This window comes from Nerophis lumbriciformis, linkage group LG09 (genome assembly GCF_033978685.3).
Source record: "Nerophis lumbriciformis linkage group LG09, RoL_Nlum_v2.1, whole genome shotgun sequence".
Classification (NCBI taxonomy): Eukaryota; Metazoa; Chordata; class Actinopteri; order Syngnathiformes; family Syngnathidae; genus Nerophis; species Nerophis lumbriciformis.
Genome location: NC_084556.2, coordinates 42,894,074 through 42,920,000, shown reverse-complemented (window position 1 = coordinate 42,920,000; position 25,927 = coordinate 42,894,074). Strand labels below are relative to the sequence as shown.

General features: G+C 42.6%; 1 protein-coding gene across 2 annotated transcripts in view; it reads left to right on the top strand.

Moving 5' to 3' along the window:
• srrm3 (serine/arginine repetitive matrix 3) overlaps window positions 1-23,559 on the top strand; it is a 113,681-nt gene extending 90,122 nt beyond the window's left edge. For both annotated transcript variants that reach the window (XM_061963132.1, XM_061963134.1), the window contains exons 11-14: window positions 2,257-2,528; window positions 18,620-18,853; window positions 18,917-19,048; window positions 20,139-23,559. In XM_061963132.1, coding sequence (XP_061819116.1) covers window positions 2,257-2,528; window positions 18,620-18,853; window positions 18,917-19,048; window positions 20,139-20,361 — 861 coding nt within the window. In that variant the 3' untranslated portion in view covers window positions 20,362-23,559. The remainder of the gene's footprint in view (window positions 1-2,256; window positions 2,529-18,619; window positions 18,854-18,916; window positions 19,049-20,138) is intronic.
• The last annotated feature ends 2,368 nt before the right edge of the window (window positions 23,560-25,927 follow it).

The window sequence follows — 25,927 nt, the reverse complement described above, 5'->3', positions numbered from 1 at the left end:
AGCTATTTAATTGCTTGCAAAAGTGTTTATACTTCATTGTAAAATTTGTAGGGGTGTAACGAAATTGTCAACACACGAGACAATACCAAATGCAATAAAGGGCTCACTATACAATATAAAATAACGTGGAAAAAAAATAACCAATGACGATCTGTTTTATGAAAATTTTTGTTGATGAAAAACAATTGCGTTGCAAAAGTTAGAGCCTATGTATTAGAATGGTTTGCTTCCACAAAGAAAAAATGAACCCAACTTACTTAGTGATACTAGTGGTGTTCCTCAAGGCTCCATGTTAGGTTCTCTCTTTTTCATCATTTGGGTTACTCCATTGGTGGTCCATGAGTTCAATAAAAAAAAAAACATGTGAGACACACATTTTGCAGCTGTCATACACATCTTTGACTAGTTTTTTTTTTGCAGAAGGTCCTTAAAAACAGCAGAGTGCTTCTGTAACTCTGACAACAACAAAAAAATAGACCAAAAACAAATGTCTCCTGTTGAAGATGCCGGTTCTCTGGAATTAACAAAATAAGACTAATAGTGAAAGAAGAAGTCCATTCCCCCTGTCCTTAGCTTTCTGGAAATGTGGCCCCCAAAACAATTTAGTTAAATATACTTGCTCTACATTCATTCAAGGCTTTGCTTTCCATGAAGTTGGTAAGCGGTCGACCCCCTTTATTTCTGACAGTAAGAACAAATTTAAAAAGGCTTCGAGTGCTGGTGAATCCTCCAGTAGCGTCGTTGCTCTGGCTGTCGTTGAAGCTTCCAGCACTGCTACAACATGGAAATACTTGTTCCTTCAACTTGGAACGAGGCATCCATGTGCTGAAACCACGGGTGCGGCGACTTAATTGTCCCGAGATAGGTAGCGCTGCCGGGAGCCATGTCGTTCTCCATCTTGTAGACACTGCAGCGTCAGCTGATGCAGCAAGCAGTCAAATCTCATCGTGCCACTTTGCGTTCTTGGAACTTTTTTTTTTTTTGTATTTATTTTGTACATCTTTGAATTTTATTGTGACGTTTTTTTTGTTTTTTGTTTAACTGAATTTCGTTACACCCCAAATAATTCGGTAATAGTCACTTGCAACTTAGTGTTGGTGTATCTTACAAAGTTGGACAGTCTATGATGAATTTAGAGTTGGCTTTGTTAAATGTTTTGTTAGGCTTTAAGATAAAGGTGGTTTTAAAAAGTGGGGACATATAATAACTAAGTCATGCACAGGATTTTATTGAAATGTGCTAAAAACTTAGCAAAAGAAGCGAAAGAGTCAGTAAGAGACACTTAAAAAGTACCGCTCGTATGAAGGAGGCTGTGAGCAGACTGTCATCACCCTTTAAAGGCCAAGGTTGTTTCCATTGGAATGTATCAGGCTGAAATAGATAAGTACCACTAAATGTTACCAGGAGGTGGTTAGTCCCAAAACAAGTACTCTGTGTGAGGGATCCCTTGCACATTGTGGTGTTCCTCTTTGTTTTCACTTATTTTCCATTGATTCCCATGCACTGTGTCATGACTCACTGACAGGAAGGGTTTTGTGTATTTTTCTCTTGCATTTTGTGAATCTAATGATGCACTTATGTTGCCCCACTTTTCCCTTTTCTTCATACCTTACCTACTAAAGGAGGGAATACCACTTTATTGGTAAGTGGATGTTAACCAGAAGGGAGTTAAACAGGAATAACATTGATTTTAATAGAAGAAAATGGGTCGCTGTTCACATGTCAGCACTTGTTTCAGGGGAAAAAAAATCAAAAAGAGAAAAATTGTGTAGCAGATGATTTTTTCTGATTCGACTGATTGAATAATTGTGTTCTTTATTTTGTTCCCTCCATTTCTGTGATGTTCTGTCCAGTTGTCTTTGTTTTGATTCATTTCTTTAAAGTCATTCAAATGAAAGAAGTCCTCTTTTTCTATTCTAATTTCCACTATCTGTAGCTCTTTACTTTCTGCCTCTGCTCTATTATTTATTCACTTATTTTGGTATTTTTCCCTCTTGTCTTTCTCCTCTTAGTTTTGTTTTGTTTTTTTAATTATGATTTTCTTTAATTCATTATGGTTTTGCATGCCAAGTATTGCATGTGCTGCACCTTAGAGGACTATCTATCTAGAAGCCTTATGGAGAAAACTTTTATTTTTTTCACATGTTACCTTCCTTTGGTACCGTGTTGCTCAGTCACAAGCCTGAAAACATTCTAATGCTCCTTTTGTCTTCTTTTGTCTTCTTTTTTTCTTTGTTGGTCATTGTTTATTTACAGAAACTGCGCACTTTGGCTCCTGGCTCTACTAGTATCCAGTCCACTTTGCTGAAAGAACAGAAGGTCCACTGCAGGAGTCAGGGCGTGCAGCTGCGTGAGTCGAGCGATGGCGAGAGTGTGGACGACAAGGCTGCGGCTGTCGGTCACAGGTCAGGGAGAACGCAGAACCAGCGAGATCACAACAGGAACTCCTGCTCTCCCGCTCGCAGCAGTGACTCGGCACACTCCCAGCACGATCACACTCACAGAGGGAGGAGCCGGCATCAGAGAAAGTAAGAAGAAATATTTGAGAAAGATGTTTATACTTCTTATTGTAAAACTTCTCGGAGAATCTGGAACACCTTAACTCACGTATGATCACAAACATATGGCTTCATATTGTCACACATACACAAACGCATACATACACACACACCTGGAACCAGTGGCGAGCCGTGTGTTTCCCACCTAGGCCTTCATTAATGTCCGACTTTATTGATTACCTCTCAAAATACCATGATTTATGTCACCACATGACCATTGCTGGAGAAGTACAATACAGAAACACATGTACGCACTACTTTCCATTGAATCACCTCAACAGTGTACAAAACGGGCTATTTACTGGCGCATTTAAAAATCAATAAACCCGCATCAGCAATTAAAACATATCTTATGTGGTACTGTCAGAATTAAAATTGGAAAAAACATATTAAATGTGAAAAAATTAAGAAATAAAATATTTGAACTCACAATTCACTATTGGCACTACAGGCATTTCCCCATTTCATTGCCGACATCGTCTCACAAGATGTAGTTACTCTTTAAATATCCTTGTTGAAAATGGCTTTGCAAATATATGAGTTGCCTTGTGTAATCATAAAAGATGCATACGAGGCGTGTTGGCTGAGTTCTTTAAGTTTACTCCACAGCGTGCTCATCGATAACATCCAGCTGTAGCTGCTAACATCCGGCATGGCTACATTCAACAACCTAAACGTGGCTACTGTGGCATGCTGGGTTACCTAGCTCATAACATCACAATATATATCTGCTACCTAATCAACGTTTTGTTCTCCTTCTTTGTGGGTCAACACTTCTTGCTTCCTGCTAAGCAACTTGTGAATGGATACTCACTTTGGAATGACGAGTGAGTATCCAATCACAGTCTCGTTAACATCAGACTACTTAGATTGGCTATCGTAACTGTCTCTCAACTCCGTCCATCCATCCTTCCTTTTGCTACCGCTTATTCGCTTCGGGGTCGCGGGGTGCGCTGGAGCCTATCTCAGCTACAATCGGGCGGAAGGCGGGGTACACCCTGGACAAGTCGCCACCTCATCACAGGGCCAACACAGATAGACAGACAACATTCACACTCACACACTCGGGCCGATTTAGTGTTGCCAATCAACCTATCCCCAGGTGCATGTTTTTGGAAGTGCTAGGAAGCCGGAGTACCCGGAGGGAACCCACTCAGTCACGGAGTGAACATGCAAACTCCACACAGAAAGATCCCGAGCCCGGGATTGAACCCAGGACTACTCAGGACCTTTGTATTGTGAGGCAGACGCACTAACCTCTCTTCTACCGAGCTGCCCTCTGTCTCTCAACTCTGTGTTCTCAAATTCATCCGCTAACAGTCCCAATGAGTATCCAATCATAGGACGCGTAAATGTCACGTTCAACGTAAGGCCAGCTAGAAGGCCTTACTGACATCAACTCGTGATCTGATTGACTATCGCAACTATCTATCAACTGTATGTGCCCGTTCACTTACAGTGCATAGACGCCTGCACTGTTGATTCTGAAGGCCCCAGGCAGATTTCGTACAGCATGGCAACATAAGCTAGCTGAATTCTGATTGGATAAAAACTCAAACCTAAAAATAATAGCGCTGGGAGGAGCATAATATGACATGAAGAGAATATGAATACTTTTAGATATTTAGGGAAAGTAAATAAAACATTACTTTTATCTTTAATTATGATCATTATTTCTGGTTATGTTAGGCCAGCAGAGAAGGCCTTGCTGGCCCATAGATATACATATATACATATATATATATATATATATATATATATTAGAGCTGTCAACGTTAACGTGTCAACGCATGTGATTAATAAAAATAAATTATTGCGTTCTGTGATTGCGAGGATGGGCGGCCCACTTCGCTTCAAAACAGAACTTTGGATAAAGATTTGTTATTCAAAGGTTAAGTGCAAATTAATAAAATGTATTATTATTGTTATTATTATTAAAACTAAGGTAACTTGTTGGTGTTGCAGCAACAAAAAGTTTTTGACATGGACATGCACATCAATTTTGAAATACCATCTTAAAGCGAAACACGCACTCAAGGATGGCACCGACAGTGTTGCCAATCTTCTTCGTGACTTTTTTGTAAACAGCTTCTATTGACAAATCTAGTGACTTTTCCCGGTGATATAGGAAACTTTTTTGAGTCTTAGAGAATATTTTGTGTCTTGAAGTCTCTGAGGTGAAAGCAAGCAGCATTCACCGCCCTCGGCGAGCAGTGACAGCCTCTGCCGATCAGCTGGTGCTGCTGCTCTGCTCGCATCGATAGCAGCGTGAATGCTTACTGCATCCACAACAAGCAGGGGAGAAGGTGACCCCAAGGTTACTGATTCAATGTTGTCAACATTGTTTTAATTTGTACTGCCCTCTTAGGACATTTTTGGTGAGCTACCTGAACAATGTCCCCAACTGTGATGTTTCGTTCTTTAGTGTGCCATTTTAGGAAAGCTGACAACTTGCCAAACTGGTTGTTTATTGTAACGCTGTTTTCTGGTTCCCTTTTATTATTCGAACCAATCCTTTTGGATGAGGGGGTGCAGTTTACTTTTTTTGATAGCATGGGAAGTGGGTTTTTAACGGCACCAGGGTTTCCTAAATCTGTTAGGTCTGTTAGAGCCTTTTCATTATTTTCTATAAGTTTGATGACCTGTCTTGGATTGTTTCCCTTTATGGGAGGTAGTTCTTGTAGTTCTTTTGATTGTGATGGTTTAAGTATTTCCATACTTGTTCTCCAAGAGCCTGAAAATCTCTTCTCCACTAGAGTAGGAGTTTGTTATTTTTTTGTCTATGCTAAGTTTAGCTTCTCTTAGATTCATCGTGTCCATTTCGACAGCTTGGACTCTTCCTTCTAATTCTTCCAACTGCTGATTGGGAAACCAATGTCTCTGGGTGGATATAGCTGTGGTTGCAATCTGCACATGTTCATTTAACACTTGAAAACAAAGTACTGCCTTCAGTAGTTGCAGAAGACATGTTTTCAATTTCAATGGAGATTCCTTCAGCCCTTTTGATTTTTGCTATAAGATAATCTTCACTGTCTTGTCACAAGGAGGAGGGTTTTTTTTTCAATTTCCATATACTTTGCATCAGACTCTTTTGTATCCTTTTCCAACGCTTCTCTGATCAATTCTTTATCTGGATCATCCAATGCTTGAGATTCGAGTTCATTACTGACTAAATGTAGAAAACTCTTCTGCCAACTCTTCTTCCGTCATATTGCTTGCCTTTCTGATGGCTGGCTTTCTTGGTGAAATAACTTTTTTTTTTAGTTATTTGTCTTTTGGTATCTTTTTTTTGTTCCGCCATATTTAGAGGATCTTCCATCAAATGTCTATGTGTCAGCTGTATTGACCTGGAAATTTTTTCGGGACTTCCGTCCATTTTCCAGTAACTGCTTCCTTGGTTATCAACTGTGAAGTTCTTTAGGACTTTTGTCTGCCTGCCCTTAAAAAGGCTGAGTTGGATAAGGATAAGTTTATATCCTTAAACCAAAGAAGGATAGCATTAAATACCACTATCAATATATATAGTATTTATCACTAGCTGTATCTAAGGACCAATAATAGTAAATAAATACCAGTGGTCTCTCCGGTCTTCTCTCATTACAATTCCATTCTTGTAGTTCTATCTATTGTATTCGCATCAAATGACTTAACTGTACAATAACTTTCTTAATGTTTATGCAAGTCACACATTATCAAGAATCAAACACATCAAACATTCATATTTGTATCCACGCCAAAAAGAAAAATGGTAAATGGGTTATACTTGTATAGCGCTTTTCTACCTTCAAGGTACTCAAGCTGCTTTGACACTATTCACTTTCACCCATTCATACACACAATCACACTGATGGCAGGAGCTGCCATGCAAGGCCCTAACCACAATCCATCAGGAGCAAGGGTGAAGTGTCTCGCTCGAGGACACAATGGACGTGACCAGGATGGCGGAAGCCGGGGATCGAATCAAGAACCCTCAGGTTGCTGGCATAGCCGCTCTACCAACCGAGCCACGCCGTCCCCAAAATTACATAATTTCATCATCATTGGCATTGGTTTCCAAATTTTGACCGAACAGACATGTTAAATGTATAAACATGAGAGGAAAATGTTGACATAAACGAAATCCAATCATACATAATTTTGTCTGTCGAAGGGTAGGACAAGTCCGAAATATATCCAGTCACAGCTCTTTAATGGCGTACATTAAAAGAGGGTTGGGGGTTAGTTATGAATGAGAGCCAACCAAATGCTTTTACCTGTGAGATAAGGATAAAACAGCAAAAAACAAAAAGTATGACTTTACCTCTACATCGTATATGTTTACTGTGAGAAAGTCAACAGGACTTTTTTCAATGTTACTGCTATGATGCCATCAGCAGAAAAATCATCGATCGTGACATCGACACAACTAATCTATTATTTGCTGCCATCAGAAACTGATTCCCTGCCAAAAATTGGGCTTTGTCTGTCCTGATTACTACATGTAAGAAAAACACGTATCTTTGTGGTTATCGTAAGGTTATGAGTTTGAAATTATTTAAGCCTTTATCATGTGCGATAAATGACAGTTGGCCATTTTTATGGTTATATTGAGATCGTAAAGGACTTTTATTGATCCGATGTTGATGTGCCAAAACCTCTTTCTTGTTTAGAAGCTATATACAATAATAACTACTCTTTGTTCATGCATATAATAAATATTAATAAAGTGTTTGAATATATTCCTCAAGACAGTTACATATATGATAATGAAGTACATACTGTCCTGTTGACAAGTTGATGTACCCTTTCAAAAGCTGAAATCAACCCAAACAACATCTTAGTCAACATCCTCTCTGAGCTGCCACCTTAACGTGGTAGAGGAGTTTGTGTGTCCCAGCTATGTTGTCCGGGGGCTTCTATGCCCCCTGTTAGGGTCTCCCCAGGCAAACTGGTCCTAGGTGAGGGATCAGACAAAGAGCAGCTCGAAGACCTCTATGAAGAACACGAACAAAGGACCCAGATTTCCCTCGTCCGGACGCGGGTCACCGGGGCCCCCCTCTGGAGCCAGGCCCGTAGGTGGGGAACGATGGCGAGCGCCTGGGGCCCGGCCGGGCACAGCCCGAAGAGGCAACGTGGGTCCCCCCTCCAATGGGCTCACCACCCATAGCAGGGGCCATAGAGGTCGGGTGTAGTGTGAGCTGGGCGGAAGCCGAAGGCAGGGCACTTGGCGGTCCGATCCTCGGCTACATAAGTTAGCTCATGGGACGTGGAACGTCACCTCGCTGGGGGGGAAGGAGCCTGAGCGTGCGGTGGAGAAGTTCCGGCTAGATATAGTCGGACTCACTTTGACGCACAGCAAGGGCTCTGGAACCAGTTCTCTTGAGAGGGGCTGGACTCTCTTCCACTATGGCGTTGCCGGCAGTGAGAGGGGACGGGCTGGGGTGGCAATTCTTGTTTCCCCCCGGCTCAAAGCCTGCATGTTGGAGTTCAACCCGGTGGACGAGAGGGTAGCTTCCCTCCGCCTTCGGGTGGGGGGACGGGTCCTGACTGTTGTGTGCGCTTACGCGACAAGCGGCAGCTCAGAGTACCCATCCTTTTTGGATTCGCTCGAGAGTGCTCCCCCGGGTGATTCCCTCGTTTTACTGGGGGACTTCAACGCTCATGTTGGCAGCGACAGTGAAACCTGGGGAGGTGTGATTGGGAAGAATGTCCGCCCGGATCTGAACCTGAGTGGTGTTTTGTTGTTGGACTTTTGTGCTCGTCACAGATTGTCAATAGCAAACATCATGTTCAAACGTAAGGGTGTCCATATGTGCACTTGGCACCAGGACACCCTAGGCCGCAGTTCCATGATCGACTTTGTAGTTGTGTCATCGGATTTGCGATCTCGTGTTTTGGACACTCGGGTGAAGAGAGGGGCGGAGCTTTCTACCGATCAACACCTGGTGGTGAGTTGGCTGCGATGGTGGGGGAGGATGCCGGACAGACCTGGCAGGCCCAAACTGTGAGGGTTTGCTGGGAACGCCTGGCAGAGTCTCCTGTCAGAGAGAGTTTCAATTCCCACCTCCGGAAGAACTTTGAACATGTCACAAGGGAGGCGCTGGACATTGAGTCCGAGTGGACGATGTTCCGTGCCTCTATTGTCGAGGCGGCCGATTGGAGCTGTGGCCGCAAGGTGGTTGGTGCCTGTCGTGGCGGTAATCCTAGAACCCGCTGGTGGACACCAGCGGTAAGGGATGCCGTCAAGCTGAAGAAAGAGTCCTATCGGGCTCTTTTGGCTCATAGGACTCCGGAGGCAGCTGACAGGTACCGCCAGGACATGGGTATTATAGTAATGTATGCACAGATGAGATATGTCGATATCAAAATGTTATTTTGAATTCTTAATTGGCAAACAAGAATACATTGACTTTACTCAGTGGTGTCAAACTCATTTTACCTCGGTGGCCACATAGAGGAAAATACTGTATATTCCCAAGTGGGCCAGACTGGTAAAATCATGGCATGATAACTTAAAAATAAAAACAACTTCAGGTTGTTTTCTTTGTTTTACTTTGGACAGGAAATAAAGCAAGCACATTCTGAAAATGTACAAATCACAAATAATCCTCTTGACAAACACTTCAAGTTTGTTGAAAATTCTGAGGAAAAAAATGGTGGAGTTTTAAAAACACAATAAACTTAGACTTTGTCTCAGTTATAAAGTCACAATTAAACCTTAAGTCACAGCCTATCTGTGATTGAACAAAAAACACAATAAATAGATGGAAACTTTTCTAGGTATCAAAAACCTCATTGGTCCACGTGTTAATGCTGTGCTAACTCAACAAACCACAAGAAACGGAGGTAGAACAAAAGTGTTGAGTTACATCCTGTGTTGACTTTTCTCATTTTTGACAAGAGACATTTTGGGCCAATGAGATTGCCAAATAATGCTTTTAAAACCTGCCGTTTTACGTTTTGTTTGGGTTGAGGGAGAAGAGCCACAGCCACACTTAACTGTGTACCTCTTGCTTGGCCCTGGTATGAACCGTTTGCTTGCCCAACAGAATTGCTATTGTGACATCTTGTGGACACATATACACCAGCACTTTATTTCATAAAAAAAATCAGCTAACTTTTAAACTTATCTCGTGGACCTCAGGCCAGATAAAAACTGTTTGCGGGCCTGTTTCGGCTCGCGGCCATACGTTTGACATCCCTGATTTAACTGGGAATTTGCTATTCTGGTCAGCACTGCGTGTGATTGCCTTATGTGCGCAAGCCGCCAAACCGTTCGATACGTGTGAGTGGAACTGAAATGCTTCAATATCCAGGGTGAGTTGAGTGTGTGGATGTTGGAACGGTTCAAATCGGTTGAGAAATGTGGGATATGGGGGTGGGGGGGGGGGGGGGGGGGGGGGGCGCACATCTGCGGTTTCCTCCAAGGTTTCTCATTGTATCCCATAGGGTTGAGTTTTTTCTTGCCCTGATGTGGGCTCTGAGCCGAGGATGTCGTTGTGGCTTGTGCAGCCCTTTGAGACACTCATGATTTAGGACTATATAAACTTTGATTGATTGTTTCATTATGTATTTCCCATTCATTGTCAATGGGGAGAAAATTACCGGAAAACCAGGAATTTTGTGAAAGTGAAAACATGTTTTGCGTTCGATATATGGGAAGAGCAGTGTGGGTGGGTGGTTGAAAGGTCGTAATCAGGTTTAAAAAATGCAAAAATTCTTGAGAATTTAGAGCATTCTAGAACAATGAATATGTCCATTTAAATGTGAATTCCCTGAAAATGTGGGGATTTCAGGAAAACCAGGAATGGTTTAAAATATTGATTCTGGCACAATTGTCTTAGATTTTATGAATGGTTGGTATTGTAATTATTATTATTTTTATTTTATTTTATTTTTTTTTAAATCGGTTAAAAATGTTTACGTAGTGAATTGAGAATCTTGGAACGTCAGGAAAATCAGGAATTTTTAGGAAAAATAAAATAGGTAACTTCGTTGTCCTGATTAGCGGAATGGCTGGATTTGATTAGAAAATGTGAACTGTGAAAACTTTAGAAAAGGAGGTGGAAATAAGCTTTAGAAAACCGGAAATTTGCTAGTTTCAATGTGTTGACGGTGAAATGGTTGAAACACAGGTTTAGAATGTGACTTATTTGATTTAATTTTTTTTTTTACTACTTTACAGCCCTAATATGAATATATATATACACATACATACATACATACATGTGATGGACCAGAGTGGTGGGATACTAAAATCTAATAAAATGTTGTTAAAAACGAATATCAATATTAAGAACCCAATGCAGTGAGAGCAACCGTCCCAAAATAAGGAAAGATAATGATGCAGATTTACAATTTATTACAATACAAACAGTCAAGTTAACACTAAAAATACCAATTGGTAAACAATAATATGGTGAGGGTACAGCCACGACAGGCGTTGTCAGTGTCCTGGCTCAGCTCACCTCCACGGCGTCCTCCTGCACACAAATTAAATCGGAGGCAGGCCACGGGGATAAAATAATTTAAAAACACGGAGACGCTCTCAGGGCTGACGTCACACTTACACACAAGGCAGGGTTTCCCCTGCCCCTGCGGAATCGCGTAGGAGTATTGGGTACGCCCACCCTCCTCGCCAGTCTCCGGTGTTGTGCCGGAAAACGCACCCCTGCCATAATATGCACCCCCTGACGCGGGAGCGCGCTTACGTCACTCGATTGCATCACTCGTCTCGAAAAGTATATCTAACTCGGCTGTTGGCTGAAAGTCCCGGCTCGCTCCGCCTCTTGGTCTCTCCCCGGGGGTCACTGCAGGTCTCTGGGTCCCGATCGCTCCTGCTCACAGAACCACACAGCCAGCGCACGACGCACGAGCCGCAAGCCCACAGCCCAAGGCAGTTGAATACCCCCGCAAATCCACAAGGCACGACACTTACTTTGGAGGCAGAGTTTCCTCTGCCCCTGCGTGTTGTGGGATTCTGGGGGTTCGCTTCGGTAGCCTGCGGGTCTGCTGGGTAGTCCTGGGGATTCCTTCCCAACCTGCGCGCGTTCACCTAGTCCTCCTTGTCAAGCCTCACGATCCTCGCTGGTCGCTCCGTTTTAAATGTGTGCAGCCCTAATGCTCCACAGGTGCGTCTGATTTCAGGTGCCGTTCGATTGGGCACTTTGGTTGTCAGGGGCAACAAGCTAAAAGGGGCAACGTCTTAAAATGCCAGCAAAGTCCACAAGGAATAAAAACATGCAATTAAAAATACAGTCAAAGTCCGCAAAGTGTAAAACATGCAATTAAAAATACATTCAAAGTCTGCAACGTGTAAAAACATGCAATTAAAAATACAATCAAATTCCACAGCAATAAAACATGCAATTAAAATCCACAACAATAAAAACACTCAAAGACATGAATGGCAAAGAAACATAAAAAAAATAAAATCCCCTATTTGTGTCCCATCACATATATATATATATATATATATATTGTCACGTGGGGGTCGCAGCTAGCTGCGGGGTTGTTCTTCCAACGCAAAATAGACGGCTCCGGACGACATTTTGCTCCGGACGACAGCGTGAAGGTAGGCTTGGATTTATTGACATTAAACAGTCACTACCACAAAACACAAAGATACAACCAAAAAAGGCAAGTGTGCCTAAAACATATGAAGCTGCTAATTAACAAAAACTAGGACATGGACATGGAAACTTACTTTGTCAAAACGAGACATAAACCGGAGTGACATGACGACAATGCAGGCAGGACGAGTGATGAACAAGGTATGCTTAAATAACAGTGACATGATTGGTGACAGGTGTGTGTGAGTCAAAACGTGAAACAGGTGCGTGACGTGACAGGTGAAAACTAATGGTTGCTATGGTGACCAGACAAGGGAGTGAAAAGACAGAAACTAAACAAAACATGACTTAAAACATGATAATACAGACATGACAGAGCCCCTCCCTTAAGGACAGATACCAGATGTCCAAGAAAAAAAAACTTAACAAAAGTCATGGGAGGGCGGGAGGGGGACATGGCGGTGGGTCGCCAGACCACGTGTCCCCGTATCCACCGGGGCAGAGTTAGGTGGCGGCGGCGAGTGGAACGCCGCTGCAGCAGTCGAGGCGGGCGCCCAGGGAATGGCCACATTCGTGGCCGACTGGGAGGTGGGCGCACTTGGCGTGGCGGGCGACCAGGTAGCGGCCATATCCGTGGCCGACGAGGAGGCAGGCGCGTCGACAACTTGGCAGGCGTGGCAGCTCGGCGTGGCAAGTCAGGCGGCGAAGCTCGGCTTGGCGCGTCCGGCGGCGAAGCTCGGCGTGGGTCTTGGTCTTGGTCTAGGCGTGGGTCTTGGTCTTGGTCTAGGTCTTGGCATGGCGGGTCTTGGTCTTGGCATGGCGGGTCTTGGTCTTGGTCTTGGCATGGCGGGTCTTGGTCTTGGTCTTGGCATGGCGGGTCTTGGCATGGCGGGTCTTGGCATGGCGGATCTAGGTCTTGGTCTTGGCATGGCGGGTCTTGGTCTTGGCATGGCGGGTCTTGGTCTTGGCATGGCGGGTCTTGGTCTTGGTGTGGGTCTTGGCATGGCGGGTCTTGGCATGGCGGGTCTTGGTCTTGGACTTGGCGTGGAGGGTCTTGGACTTGGCGTGGAGGGTCTTGGACTTGGCGTGGAGGGTCTTGGACTTGGCGTGGAGGGTCTTGGTCTTGGCGTGGAGGGTCTTGGTCTTGGACTTGGCGTGGAGGGTCTTGGTCTTGGACTTGGCGTGGAGGGTCTTGGTCTTGGCGTGGAGGGTCTTGGTCTTGACATGGATCTGGTGCTAGCCTTGGTGCGGCGACAGGTGCTAGCCGTGGAGCAGCGACAGGTGCTAGCCTTGGAGCAGCGACAGGTGCTAGTCTTGGAGCAGCGACAGGTGCTAGCCGTGGCTCTGGTGCTAGCCTTGGCGCTAGCCGTGGAGCAGGAACTGGAGCAGGTGCTAGCCGAGGAGCAGGAACTGGAGCAGGTGCTCGCCAAGGAGCAGGAACTGGAGCAGGTGCTAGCCGAGGAGCAGCAACTGGAGGGAGCAGGTGCTAGCCGAGGAGCAGGAACTGGAGCAGGTGCTAGCCGAGGAGCAGGAACTGGAGCAGGTGCTAGCCGAGGAGCAGAAACTGGAGCAGGTGCTAGCCGAGGAGCAGGAACTGGAGCTGGTGGCGTTTGCAGGCCCACCGGAGATGCTGGTGGCGTCTGCAAGCCCACCGGAGATGCTGGTGGCGTCTGCAAGCCCACCGGAGATGCTGGTGGCGTCTGCAAGCCCACCGGAGATGCTGGTGGCGTCTGCAAGCCCACCGGACATGCTGGTGGCGTCTGCCAGCCCACCGGAGATGCTGGTGGCGTCTGCAAGACCACCGGAGATGATGGTGGCGTCTGCAAGCCCACCCGGGCTGAGGTTAGCCATGAGCATGGCGGAGGCGGTCTAGCTGGGGGTTGCGGCTTTACATGCCGACGGACTAGTGGTGGAGGACGGGCTGGAGGTTGCTGCCTGGTTGGGTGCATCTGAGTCACCCCACCAGCACAGCTCCCGGTCCCAGTCCCCCCCTCAAGGAGCGGATACCAGACGCGCTCCCTGAGGTCTGGCATCTTCTTTAGGGGTGGGTGTAGGGGGGTAGACTCCTCCCCACTAAATTGTCCAAAATGTCTATTCCCTACCCCCACTTTAGACTGGGTCTGAAAAAATCTAAATTTAGAGACAATTTTCTCAAAAGGATTTTTCTTTGAAACAAAGTCCATAGAGGGCGGCTGACAGAGGGTGTAAATAGACTCAAAAAAAAAAAAATCTTGGTTTCTGACGTCATCACCAGTGGGCGGGATGACGTCATCAGCACGGGTCTCCTGCGGCGGGAAGGAAGAATGGGCTGGTTGTGGAATCTTGTTGTCCGGATGAAGATTTTGGGGGAACAATGCGTTATGCTGGCGAGAAAAAGCCTTTCTGGCTGGCTTCCATTTTTGCTAGTGCGTCTCCATCACCTCCTCGTGGCCGGTCTGCGGAAGAACGTATGCTGCCTGCATTCTGTCACGTGGGGGTCGCAGCTAGCTGCGGGGTTGTTCTTCCAACGCAAAATAGACGGCTCCGGACGACAGCGTGAAGGTAGGCTTGGATTTATTGACATTAAACAGTCACTACCACAAAACACAAAGATACAACCAAAAAAGGCAAGTGTGCCTAAAACATATGAAGCTGCTAATTAACAAAAACTAGGACATGGACATGGAAACTTACTTTGTCAAAACGAGACATAAACCGGAGTGACATGACGACAATGCAGGCAGGACGAGTGATGAACAAGGTATGCTTAAATAACAGTGACATGATTGGTGACAGGTGTGTGTGAGTCAAAATGTGAAACAGGTGCGTGACGTGACAGGTGAAAACTAATGGTTGCTATGGTGACCAGACAAGGGAGTGAAAAGACAGAAACTAAACAAAACATGACTTAAAACAAAACATGATAATACAGACATGACATATATATATATATATATATATACATATATATATATGTGTGTAACTGCTGTGTACCCGTCCCGCGAAGAACCCACACACAGGCTAGATTGGATGATGTGGTTCTTTCCTGGTAGCTGCAATGAGTGATCAGAACGCACATACACACAATATGTGGTTAGCACCTCTGCTGGTTTCGATGTCATTAGCAGAGGACAGGAAGTCTGCTCAAGTACATAACATTTTCATATTATTACAATTACATGAAATGCAATTACAGATGTGACTTAATACAATGGTTTTTAACAGTACACTTTTTTTCGTGTGATCGTATAGTGGTTTTAACTTGCTTTTATCTTTACTGGTATTACAATTAATTCAATAGAACATATTCTTTACTTGGTTTTTTTAACAAACATCATCCTTTTTTATATATTTATGAAATAGAAAATAGAAAAATACAAAATACAATACAAGACATGACATGACACAAATAATTAAATGGACTTTTAGCACCCTCTGGTGGTGACTAGTGAATATGACAGACCACGTTGTTCGCATGTTAAAATGGCGAACAATACAAATTTAAATATGAACCTCTTGACACGTAAAACGCACATAGTGCAACAATTATTACCTGCAATGAGTGATCACAACGCACATACACACAATATGTGGTTAGCACCTCTGCTGGTTTCGATGTCTACAGGGGGGAAACAATATCGACTTCAGTGCAAAATAGTAATACATCTGACATGAGCAACAACCAATTCAAAACGAAAATTCCACAACATAGCATTTCAACTGCTGTTAAATAACTGTGTATCTTACAATAAATTTCACGTTAGCTTTAGTGTAATATATAATATTTTGCAGAGCAATATCAGAACGTGGCTTACCATTAGCAGAGGACAGGAAGTCTGCTAATAAGCTTCCGGTTTGCGGTCATAATTACAGACTTTCAGGTACCAGCAGGTAGCGCAACTGGACCTCTCATTACATAACAAACAATATACATATTTTAGCAGTAATTTCACTCAAATAATCAAAGTATTTCTTATACCCGTTACATATATATATATATATATATATATATATATATCGTTAAAACCGATACCCTTGATACACATTTTACTACACTTCATTGTTCATTATTCTGCACTTTATTTTTTTGTTTGTCAGAAGTGTGTATGCTTTACTTTATGAAGCACTTGTTTTCTTCTGTTGCTTCAAGCTATCTTAGCAATTAACTTAGCTATTAGCTTGCTTGTTGCTGCTTGTTCTTCAATCTGTGTGTAACCTTATCCTACAGTCTTCCAGCAATAATAAAACTTAAAAATTGTAGTTTATTTGTGAAAATGGAGGATAGAGAGAACAATCCGATTCGGAAGGGTTGTTTTCAAATGGTATTGGTTGAGGTTTCGGCGGGAGTATTCCCTTGAAGGTTATTGGTTGAAACTGAAGCGGGGGAGGTCCTTTCGTACTCCGTCGGGGGTGTGGTCTCAAAGCTCAACCTTCTTCTCGTTGTCACCATACATTTCCAATTCCGACTGCTTCGAAACAAGACGTCTATCTTCTCCTTCATTTCCCCCATACACTCTCGCCATGCCGCTATGGGCACGACCACCACCGGTGTAAACACCCCGCATTCGGAGTTGAAAGACTCCAGGGAAAAGACGTCTGGCTCGGTCAACTGGGGCGTATAGGAACCGTTGATTTTAGGAGCACGGAGACTGGCGCGGAAAAACCAACGACCTGAGGCCGAAGATTTCGTCTCCCAAGTAGCGCTAAACAGAATTCTTCTCTCACTCAACTCATCCATCGTCGGGTAAGTAAACAAGCTTCCTTTTACTCGTTTTTCCATCGGAGAAGGATCATGCCAAAGGACATCGGGCATTGTCAGACTTAACACATCCCAATCCACGGTTGATAGCGAAGAAGCAATCGAAAAAGGGCTTTCGTCTCTTCTCTCTTTCAGTTGAAACAAGCAAATATCTCCTGTCTGATATTTGAAAACATATCCAAAAGATCCAACCATTCCGTAGGCATCCAAGCACCATTTCTCACGCAAAGACTCGGTTGGAGGAATTTGAGTGCGTTTCAAAAAAACTCTACTTTTGCGAGGAGCGGCCAGGTAAGTTTTATTATTTTTATAAATGGAAACTGGCGTTTCACTAATCACGGCTGCTGAAACAAAGGGTTTCTCCATCTTTTCCATTTCCTCTTGGCGCTCGTACTAACAAATACTTTGTTATAACCAAACCCATTCACATATATATGTGTGTGTGTGTGTGTGTGTGTGTGAAAATGAGAGCACCTGGTGTTTATTACGCGTGTGATTTTTGAACATTTTGAGGACTTTTGACCACTTTTCCAACTTTTCTCCCCCACTCCTCCCATGACTTTGTCGGGGTTCACAAGGCCGGCTGCGGGACTCGTGGGACTCCTCATACCCCCCTCCCTCTGACCTTTCCATAACCCCACCTCCTCTTCTAGGGTCATCAATCATTTCTGACACAAGGTGTATCACGGTCATTAATCATTTCTGACACAAGGTGTATTCCCCCCTCCTCCCCCCCTCCCTCTGACCTTTCCATAACCCCACCCCCCTTTGACCTTTGACCCCAAGGTCATTAATCATTTTTGACAGCTAGGTCATTAATCATTTTTGACAGCTAGGTCGTAAATCATTTTTGACAGCTAGGTCGTAAATCATTTTTGACATAAGGTAGGGACTTGTTCTCTCTGAGGATTATTGACTTTGATGTGTGGCTCCACACTGTGTATGGCGATAAATTGCTTAGGCGAGCCACTTCTATGGCAGCTAACTCTTCGATCGGCAGACTCAACATTAAAAATAGAAATTGACATTTAAAAATGCGGATGATTCCGGGAGAATCGGAATGTAAGACCCAGTTCTCATCGATGCCCGATGCCTAACCCTGTTTATCAATTGTACACAGTCTTACTGTAGTAGATCGTCCATAACACGCACACTAATAGTACTCACAATGATGTACTTTGTAAAAACAGTTTATTAGTACTTATTTGGAATTTTAAGGGACGTTCGTTGATTTGTCATCGGTTTGGCAATTCGCCGCGCTCCGCCAAGGGCTGTGTTAATACCAAACACAAAACCTGGTCATCCGTCATTCATTCGCCATGAACCCTAAGAACCACAGGGACAGGACACAAAAATGTAACATGGTACATTTTTCATGGTGGAATTAAAGACAGAAGCATGAAGGGCTCATCAAAGAGCTACACAAAGGCACGGCGGTTCATGCGAAGTAGAAGGTGGAGGACTCCGCCGCCTTTCAGGGAGATCCGTGGTGATCAAAACATGTTGAAAAAGGCTTTCCGCCATCGTTTCACACGGTTCACGGTGGTTTGAGAAACCCCATGACCAAACTGCCAATGTGTGATCGCCCCTTTAGCAGATCAGGCCAACAAAAATAACATATGTCGGTCCATTCGCAGACCATTTTTAAATGTGTTTGGCAGCATTGCTAAACTAAATTTGAATGTGTGGCTAGCGATGAAATATATTACCCAATAATCCTAGTATTGTTGATATTAAGACATTGATCATGATAGATTGTGCACCTTCCTTAGGACAAAAAGTGGCCATTCCACCAAACTTCACCAGCGTTCCGGTCGAGGTCAGGGATACCATCGCAGCCCATCAACATCTTCAGGCCGCCACTCGCACACGTCCGACAGAAAGAAGGAGGCATCACGGAGCAAACAGAAAGCGAGACACCGTAGCAGCTCTTGGAGCAGCGAACGCTCCTGGGACCGTGGCCCCAGCAAGACGAGGGCCCCTAACGCAAGACAGAATACCTCCAGGTTAGCACCGTATCACTCACTTCACTTTTTTTACCTGCTCTGACTAATTTCCATGTTACACAGAGAAAGAGACAGCCAGAACCGCTGTGACAGCGACACTGACAGCCGGGCCCGACGCCGCTCCCGGAGTTACTCGCCCATTCGCAAACGGAGGAGAGATTCACCCAGTTTCATGGAGGCTCGCAGGATTACCAGGTAGATAAACAACCTACTTGCTAGATTAATTTTCCACCTTGTACCCAATGAACAGTTTGTTATACGGCCTGCAGCGACCACAACCAACATAAACACAAAATAAAATGAGTTATTAAGAAATAAGCATCATCTACCTCGACATACTGAGAATGGATAAATCTGCTTTTACTTAGTTATCCTTCCCAAACTTGTTGCACTTAATTAATTATGACAAAGTTGTGTTTAGTGTAAAGTGGATAGGAATGATCAAGGTGAAATGTGCTGTGATCTTTCACCCCCCAGCTCTTTAGGGTTCCGATGTCAAGACAACAGGATGCAGCTGAGCTGCAGCCTGGTTACTGTGGTAACTGTTGCCAGGCAGCAGGACCATGCTGGTCTGACTCCTGAGCAGTAAAACACGCGGAGAGTAAAGCTGACTTATACTTGTTTCTTCTGCTCCTCCACATCCTTACTGCAATTCACAGCAATTCTGATGCTCCGCCCACTCACTAATGCAGTGTTGCCCAACCTTTATTGAGCCAAGGCAAATATTTGCTATTAGAAATAATCTCAGGGCACGCCACCAAACAAAAATGGCGGATACACAAATTGATTATGTACCTCCTGCCATCTAGTGGAGGAACATTTAATTGCTCTGCCTGTCACTGTAATAGCTAAATGAACAATTACTTGTGGTAGTAATGATAACCTGATGGTGCACTAATGTACGGCACAGTGGTTGGGAATCACTGCACTGGTGTAACAGAGCCCTTTCTCCGCTTGCATTGCCCGAGCGTGGCGGACACACATCCAAAGCAAAGCTGTAACACTTTGATTGCTTCCATCACAAACTAATTGTTATTTGTAAGTGCTAATGGCTAATTAGTTACCTTACAGGAAGTGATCCCAGAGTGGCTCTTAACAACACAATTCATGTGCCAAAACTAACTACATGCTTTTCTCTGATATGAGTGTGCATCTTTTTAACCCACTTATTACTGTGCTGGTTATAACCATCTTTGTCTCTTAACAATGATTTCTTCTCTCTAATAACATCAGATTTGACGCTAAGTGTCTTAATGTTGACTGTTGACCTTCTCCCCACCCTCAGTGCCCGGAAACGTCCAATCCCGTACTACCGGCCCAGTCCTTCATCGTCCAGCTCCGACAGCAGTCCCTCGCGCTGCAGTCGCAGTCGGAGTCATAGTTACAGCAGCTACAGTCGCAGCCGGAGCCCCAGCAGGAGCAGGAGTCCGAGTGGAAGCTGGAGTCGCAGCAGGAGTCGCTCTCACAGTTACTCCAGCCACAGCAGTTCTGACAGCCCCGGCTTCTAAGGGGAAAGCCAAAATGAAACAAAGGAGACTGCCATCGGGTTTGTTATCTATTCCTTTACATGGTCCAAACCACAACCACCACTGCAGTCTGTATATATATTTTGATAAAAATCAGAAATTGCTACTTACTGTACATACAGTAAGAATACTGTACATACAAGACCAACACTTTTTTTTTAATTTGGCAAAAGGGTATCTTTTAGCTGGAAATCAAACACAAGACTTTTAACGCGCTCTTAGACATGGCTATTGAAAAGAAAAATGTTGATTACATTGGGCCAGGAATGCCTAAACTGCATGACGGCAGTTATTAAAACGAAAGGATAGGGGCAACTTTAGTGCATTTTGTATATATTGGGCCTAATCTACTAAAGGTTTGCTTGTATTAAAAGTAGGGTTGTGTATCTTTTTGTGATGGACGATTTGTTACACATCTAGATACATATGGATTACGATATGATTAAAAAATGCTAAATTCTAAAAACAGAACGATTTGATAAGATTTGATATAGTGTACAAACGATTCGATAAAACGTCATCTCATTTGCATAATTGATGGCAATGGACGCTGTCAAAGTGAGTAAAAAAATATATAATTATGATTAAAACTGCAGATTACCTTTCTTCTTTTGATTCTTAGTAGTCTTTTTTAATCAATTTTGATCTGCATCGATAAATGTTAGAATATCAAATTTGATTTAAAAAATGGAGGGTTGTGATATTCACTAACAAACCATATCTAATGACTAGCTCATTAACATGAACGATGCAATTGGGACGTTGCAGTGATTTTATATTATCTTGACATGACATTGAAGAAATATTTACATCTCGCTCTTTAAACCAAGGTGGAAACAGTGGCAACTTTGCACATGCGCATTTTATTTGCAGTCTGGAGGCATGTGGATCTCCTCTCCAAGACTCAAAAAAAGTCTCCAAGACGCAAAAAAGTCTCCAATAACACCGGAAGAAGTAGCTAGATTTTTTTTCGCTAGTAGCTGTTGATCAAAAAAAGTAACCAAGAGGATTGGAAAGTCACCAGATTTAGCGACAAAGTCGCCGAGTTGGCAACACTGTGCCCTGAGAACAACACCGTAGCAACAAGTTCTGGGCGCCCATAAAAAAAGTTCTTCCTGAAGAACCCCCTGGCTTCGGAAGGAGGATATGGCCTAATATTTATACTCTAAACAATATTTTATTTGGTATATAAATAATGATAATACCATTAGAAAACGGGTCACAAAGGCTCCTATTTGGCTGCTGACATATAAAGTAATATATTATCATTTCCTGTATTTAAAAAAATCAAAAATGCTACTTGTTAATTTACTGTTAATAGCTACTTATTTTCAGTTGAAACATAATTGTATCTACACTTCTTTCAGGATGTAATACATTTTTTCTTCAGGTTTTTTTTGATACATTACATTAGTTTGGGGTGACACTACAATTTTGGTTATGGTTCTAACAGGACAGTATTGGTCACACCAATACTGATACTTTACATTTTCAAGATCACTAAATAATAACATTTCTGATCACAATTATAATCAGACAAAAACACAAGATCGAGGTGTAATTATTTCTTACTGTTGGCTCTGATTAAAATCATTAGATTTTTGCCCTTAAAGTTCTACTGTGTCCAGGGACTTATTTACTGAGTTTATAAACAAAAACGATGCAGATTTTGGGATATCGATATTGATCTTACACTGTAGTATTGACCATATGCTACTTGGTATCGTTACTATTAATGTGTCGATCTGCCCACCGCTGTGAACTCCATTTTAGCTGTTGGCACCGATTAGCATGGCTTATTGTATCTTCCTACGACATGTAGTGTAGCATGTTTACCAGTTCTCGTCTTTCAGTGATACTTGCAACAAACTTATCTTTTTTGCTGCCATGGAGGCGAGGATTGCTGACTTAGAAGCAGCTTTCCACTGGGACGGACGTTAGCCGCTAGCTTGCTAGCAAAGGCGCATCAGTGGACAGCTCTGCTGCTAATTACATCTATTCTCGTCTTCAGTAAGGTAAGCTAACAGAGCATGCACACAAATCATTTTGCGGATATTCCTGGCTCTCGCATTGTTTAAAAGACAAACAGTCAGCCGATCGCTAGTCTGGTGCGATACCAGGTCCATGTTTCTACACTCGATTAACCTAAAAATATATTTTTTTACAGAAGTACTGTTTTTTACCGTTTGAAGTGGCTTCTGTCAGCCAAATCGCTCACTTGTCAAACCGGATATCTGGTCACATCGGTTTATCTCTCACAACCCTACTTAAAACACAAGCAAACTTGTAACACACAAAGCTGATCTACTAAAGTCGTGCACAGAGTGTTGCCTCTCTTAAGTGAGCAGAACAAGGAGCGCAATCCATTTTGCTTGTTTGTCTTTATGAATATGCAGAATATACAGTATGCAGCAACAATACTGAGAGGAGTAGATGCAAATAAGACTATTCAGCTCACGCAGTGTGAACTGTCTAGACTGATTAGTGTTCTGTCGGAAATATATTGCGGCTGTATGAAATCTGTGTGCAAACTGTCACAGTTACACACAAGAGTCTCTCTTGTTTGTAGATGAGGATTCTATATTGCAAAAAAGGTGTTACAGATTATAGATGCTGCTTGTTCAACAACATCACACACAGGTTGGAGAGCATGATAACATGAATGTGGAGGGAAATTAGTGTTTCCATGGTCACACAAAAAACAACCTCTACACCACTTCTGCACTTGTTATCAATTTTACACGCAGTCTAGTAGTTCACAAACAACACACCCACTAATAATACGGAAAATGTTATACTGTAGTTTGCGCCAAACAACACCTGGTATACGGATCTTAGTAGATCAGGCCCTAAAGATGCTATCACAATCCATTGTAGGCCAAACTAAATTATCTGTCAAATGAAATCAGTCTAATATTTGATATTGTATCTCATTAATAAATATGTATTTGTATTTTTAGAACATGCCGAGGACCAATGAAAAACGAGCTACTTGTTGAAAATGACGGAATTTCCGGTAGGCATACCAGAAAAACGATTAACATGATGCACTCAAAGCATGCAGTTAAGTTTGTGTGGTTCCCCCCAGTGTGCTCTTTATTTCTTATTTCAAATGTTTTCATATCCTCCGTCTTTGTCTTGAGAACAGACAAAGACGGAGTAATAAATTCATAGGAGTGGCCTAGTGGTTGGAGTGTCCGTCCTGAGATCGGTAGGTTGGGAGTTCAAATCCCGGCCGAGTCATACCAAAGACTATAAAAATGGGACCCATTACCTCCCTGCTTGGCACTCAGTATCAAGGGTTGGAATTGGGGGTTAAATCACCAAAATGATTCCCGGGCGCAGCCACCGCTGCTGCCCACTGCTCCCCTCACCTCCCAGGGGGTGATCAAGGGTGATGGGTCAAATGCAGAGAATAATTTCGCCACACCTAGTGTGTGTGTGACAATCATTGGTACTTTAACTTTAACTTTAACTTTAATGCGAACAAAGTTATTTTTAAATAAATGCAAGGTGAACAAAATAACATTTTGACACGTTAAAAGACAGCTGCTACTCTTTATACTTATAATATTATATAATTATAATGTAATTCGACAGAACACCAGCCCCCTTTGCAAAGTTCAGTTCAGTTTCAGTTTATTTCAAACATGCATACAATACAATGTAATGCATCACATGTGTCCAGTTGTTTCAATACAGCAAGTCCGAAAAGGAGGGTGACAATTATTGTCTCTAAATTATACTTTCAGATTCAGATTGTTTTTTTTGAACAAATATACAGTTTATACTTTGTAATTATTTATTATTAATTTATTTATTATTTTCCGGGACATGTTTCCCATTCAAATAGTGTTCTTAGACTGTTGACTCTTCCAGCTAAAAGATACTGTTATTTTAAAAAAAACAGTTTGGCCCCAGTATGATTTGATAATTAATTGTGCAAAATATTCAAGGGAATAAGTCAGCACCAACATTGATTTGACTGAGCACTTTGAACAAACTGTTTGTTGACACTTTCTTCAACATCTTCCATAAATTAACCAAAAACTACATCAAGAGCAAATAACATGTTGAATATATACAGTACATGTGTACGTATATACATTAGCAGCAGGTGCTGAGAAAAAGATGCTTTTTCCCTCACTTCCTGGAAGCATCAAGGGGAATCACTTTTTATTTGATCGTGTGAATGCTCCAAAGCATTCAGACATATGCTTTTCTACACCAAAATTCATCTATTTGTTATTATTATTTTGGCGCACTCTACCTTCCACATTTCTCATCCAATTCATACCGTTGCAACTTCAAACTATTCAGCCTATTCAGGAATCGCAGGCTTTCCATCGACAATACCAACAATTCCTAGACTTCCCAGAATTTCCGGTTTTCCGGGACATTTTCCCCATTCAAAATTAATTGACCATTTCAAAAACTTCCACCATTCCCACATTTTTCAATCGATTCAAACCATTCCACCTTCAACATATTGCACTCATCCTGGACATGCAAACTATTATTTTTCCAAGTTCAAAAAAATTGCAGGAATTCCCAGTTTTCCAAACCCTATTTTCATCCTTTTTTCTGTCAACTACTCCTTCCACATTTTTCAACCCACTTCAACCGTTCCACCATCAAAACATACCTCTTAATCAGGACAAAAAAAGAAGTAGTTTTTGAACAGGAAAAATTCCCGGTTTTCCTCAAATTCCAGGGATTTCGTAATACCATTTCTCAGATAAAAATGTTAATACTTCAACTTTTCTCCACCAAAACCAACCAACTCATTCAGAACATTCGAATTTTTTCCAGTTTTCCAAAAAATTCCAGCTTTTCCCCAAATTCCCAAATGTTCATAAAATTCCCATTCAAATGAGTTCAAAGTTCTACAACTCCCACATTTTTCATCAAATTCAAACCATTCCAACTTCAAAATATTCAGTCTGTTTGGGAACTGTGTGCTCACCTTCAACAATTCTACAACAAATCCTTGGTTTCCAAGAATTCCCAGTTTTTAGGTGCATTTTCCCCATTCAAAATTAATTGTCCATTTTTCAAACTTTTCAACCGGTTCAAACCATTCAGCACATTTAACTCGTCCTATACATTGTTAACGTTTCCAGGAATCCCTGTTTTTTTCTAACCTGATTTCCAAACTTTATTCGTTCGACGACTCCTTTCACATTTCATCCGTTCCACTGTCAAAACATTCATTTTACTCAGGACAAACAATACAAGTTGGTTTAGGAATTAGATTAATCCCCAGTTTTCCCGAAATTCTAGGAATTCCGTAGTACCATTTCTCAATTAAAAAACTGTTATTACTTATCGGTCAATTACTCTTTCTTGACCGATTTGAACAATTCCAACACCAACACATTCAGCTCATTCAGGACATTCATGCTATAATAATTTTCAAAATAATTCCCACTTTTCCCGAAATCCCCAAATTTCCAGGAAGTTCCTGCTGAAATGTATGGGACATTTTTCCAACTTCAACAATTCCAACATTTTTCAACCTATTCCAACCATTCCAACATTTACACAT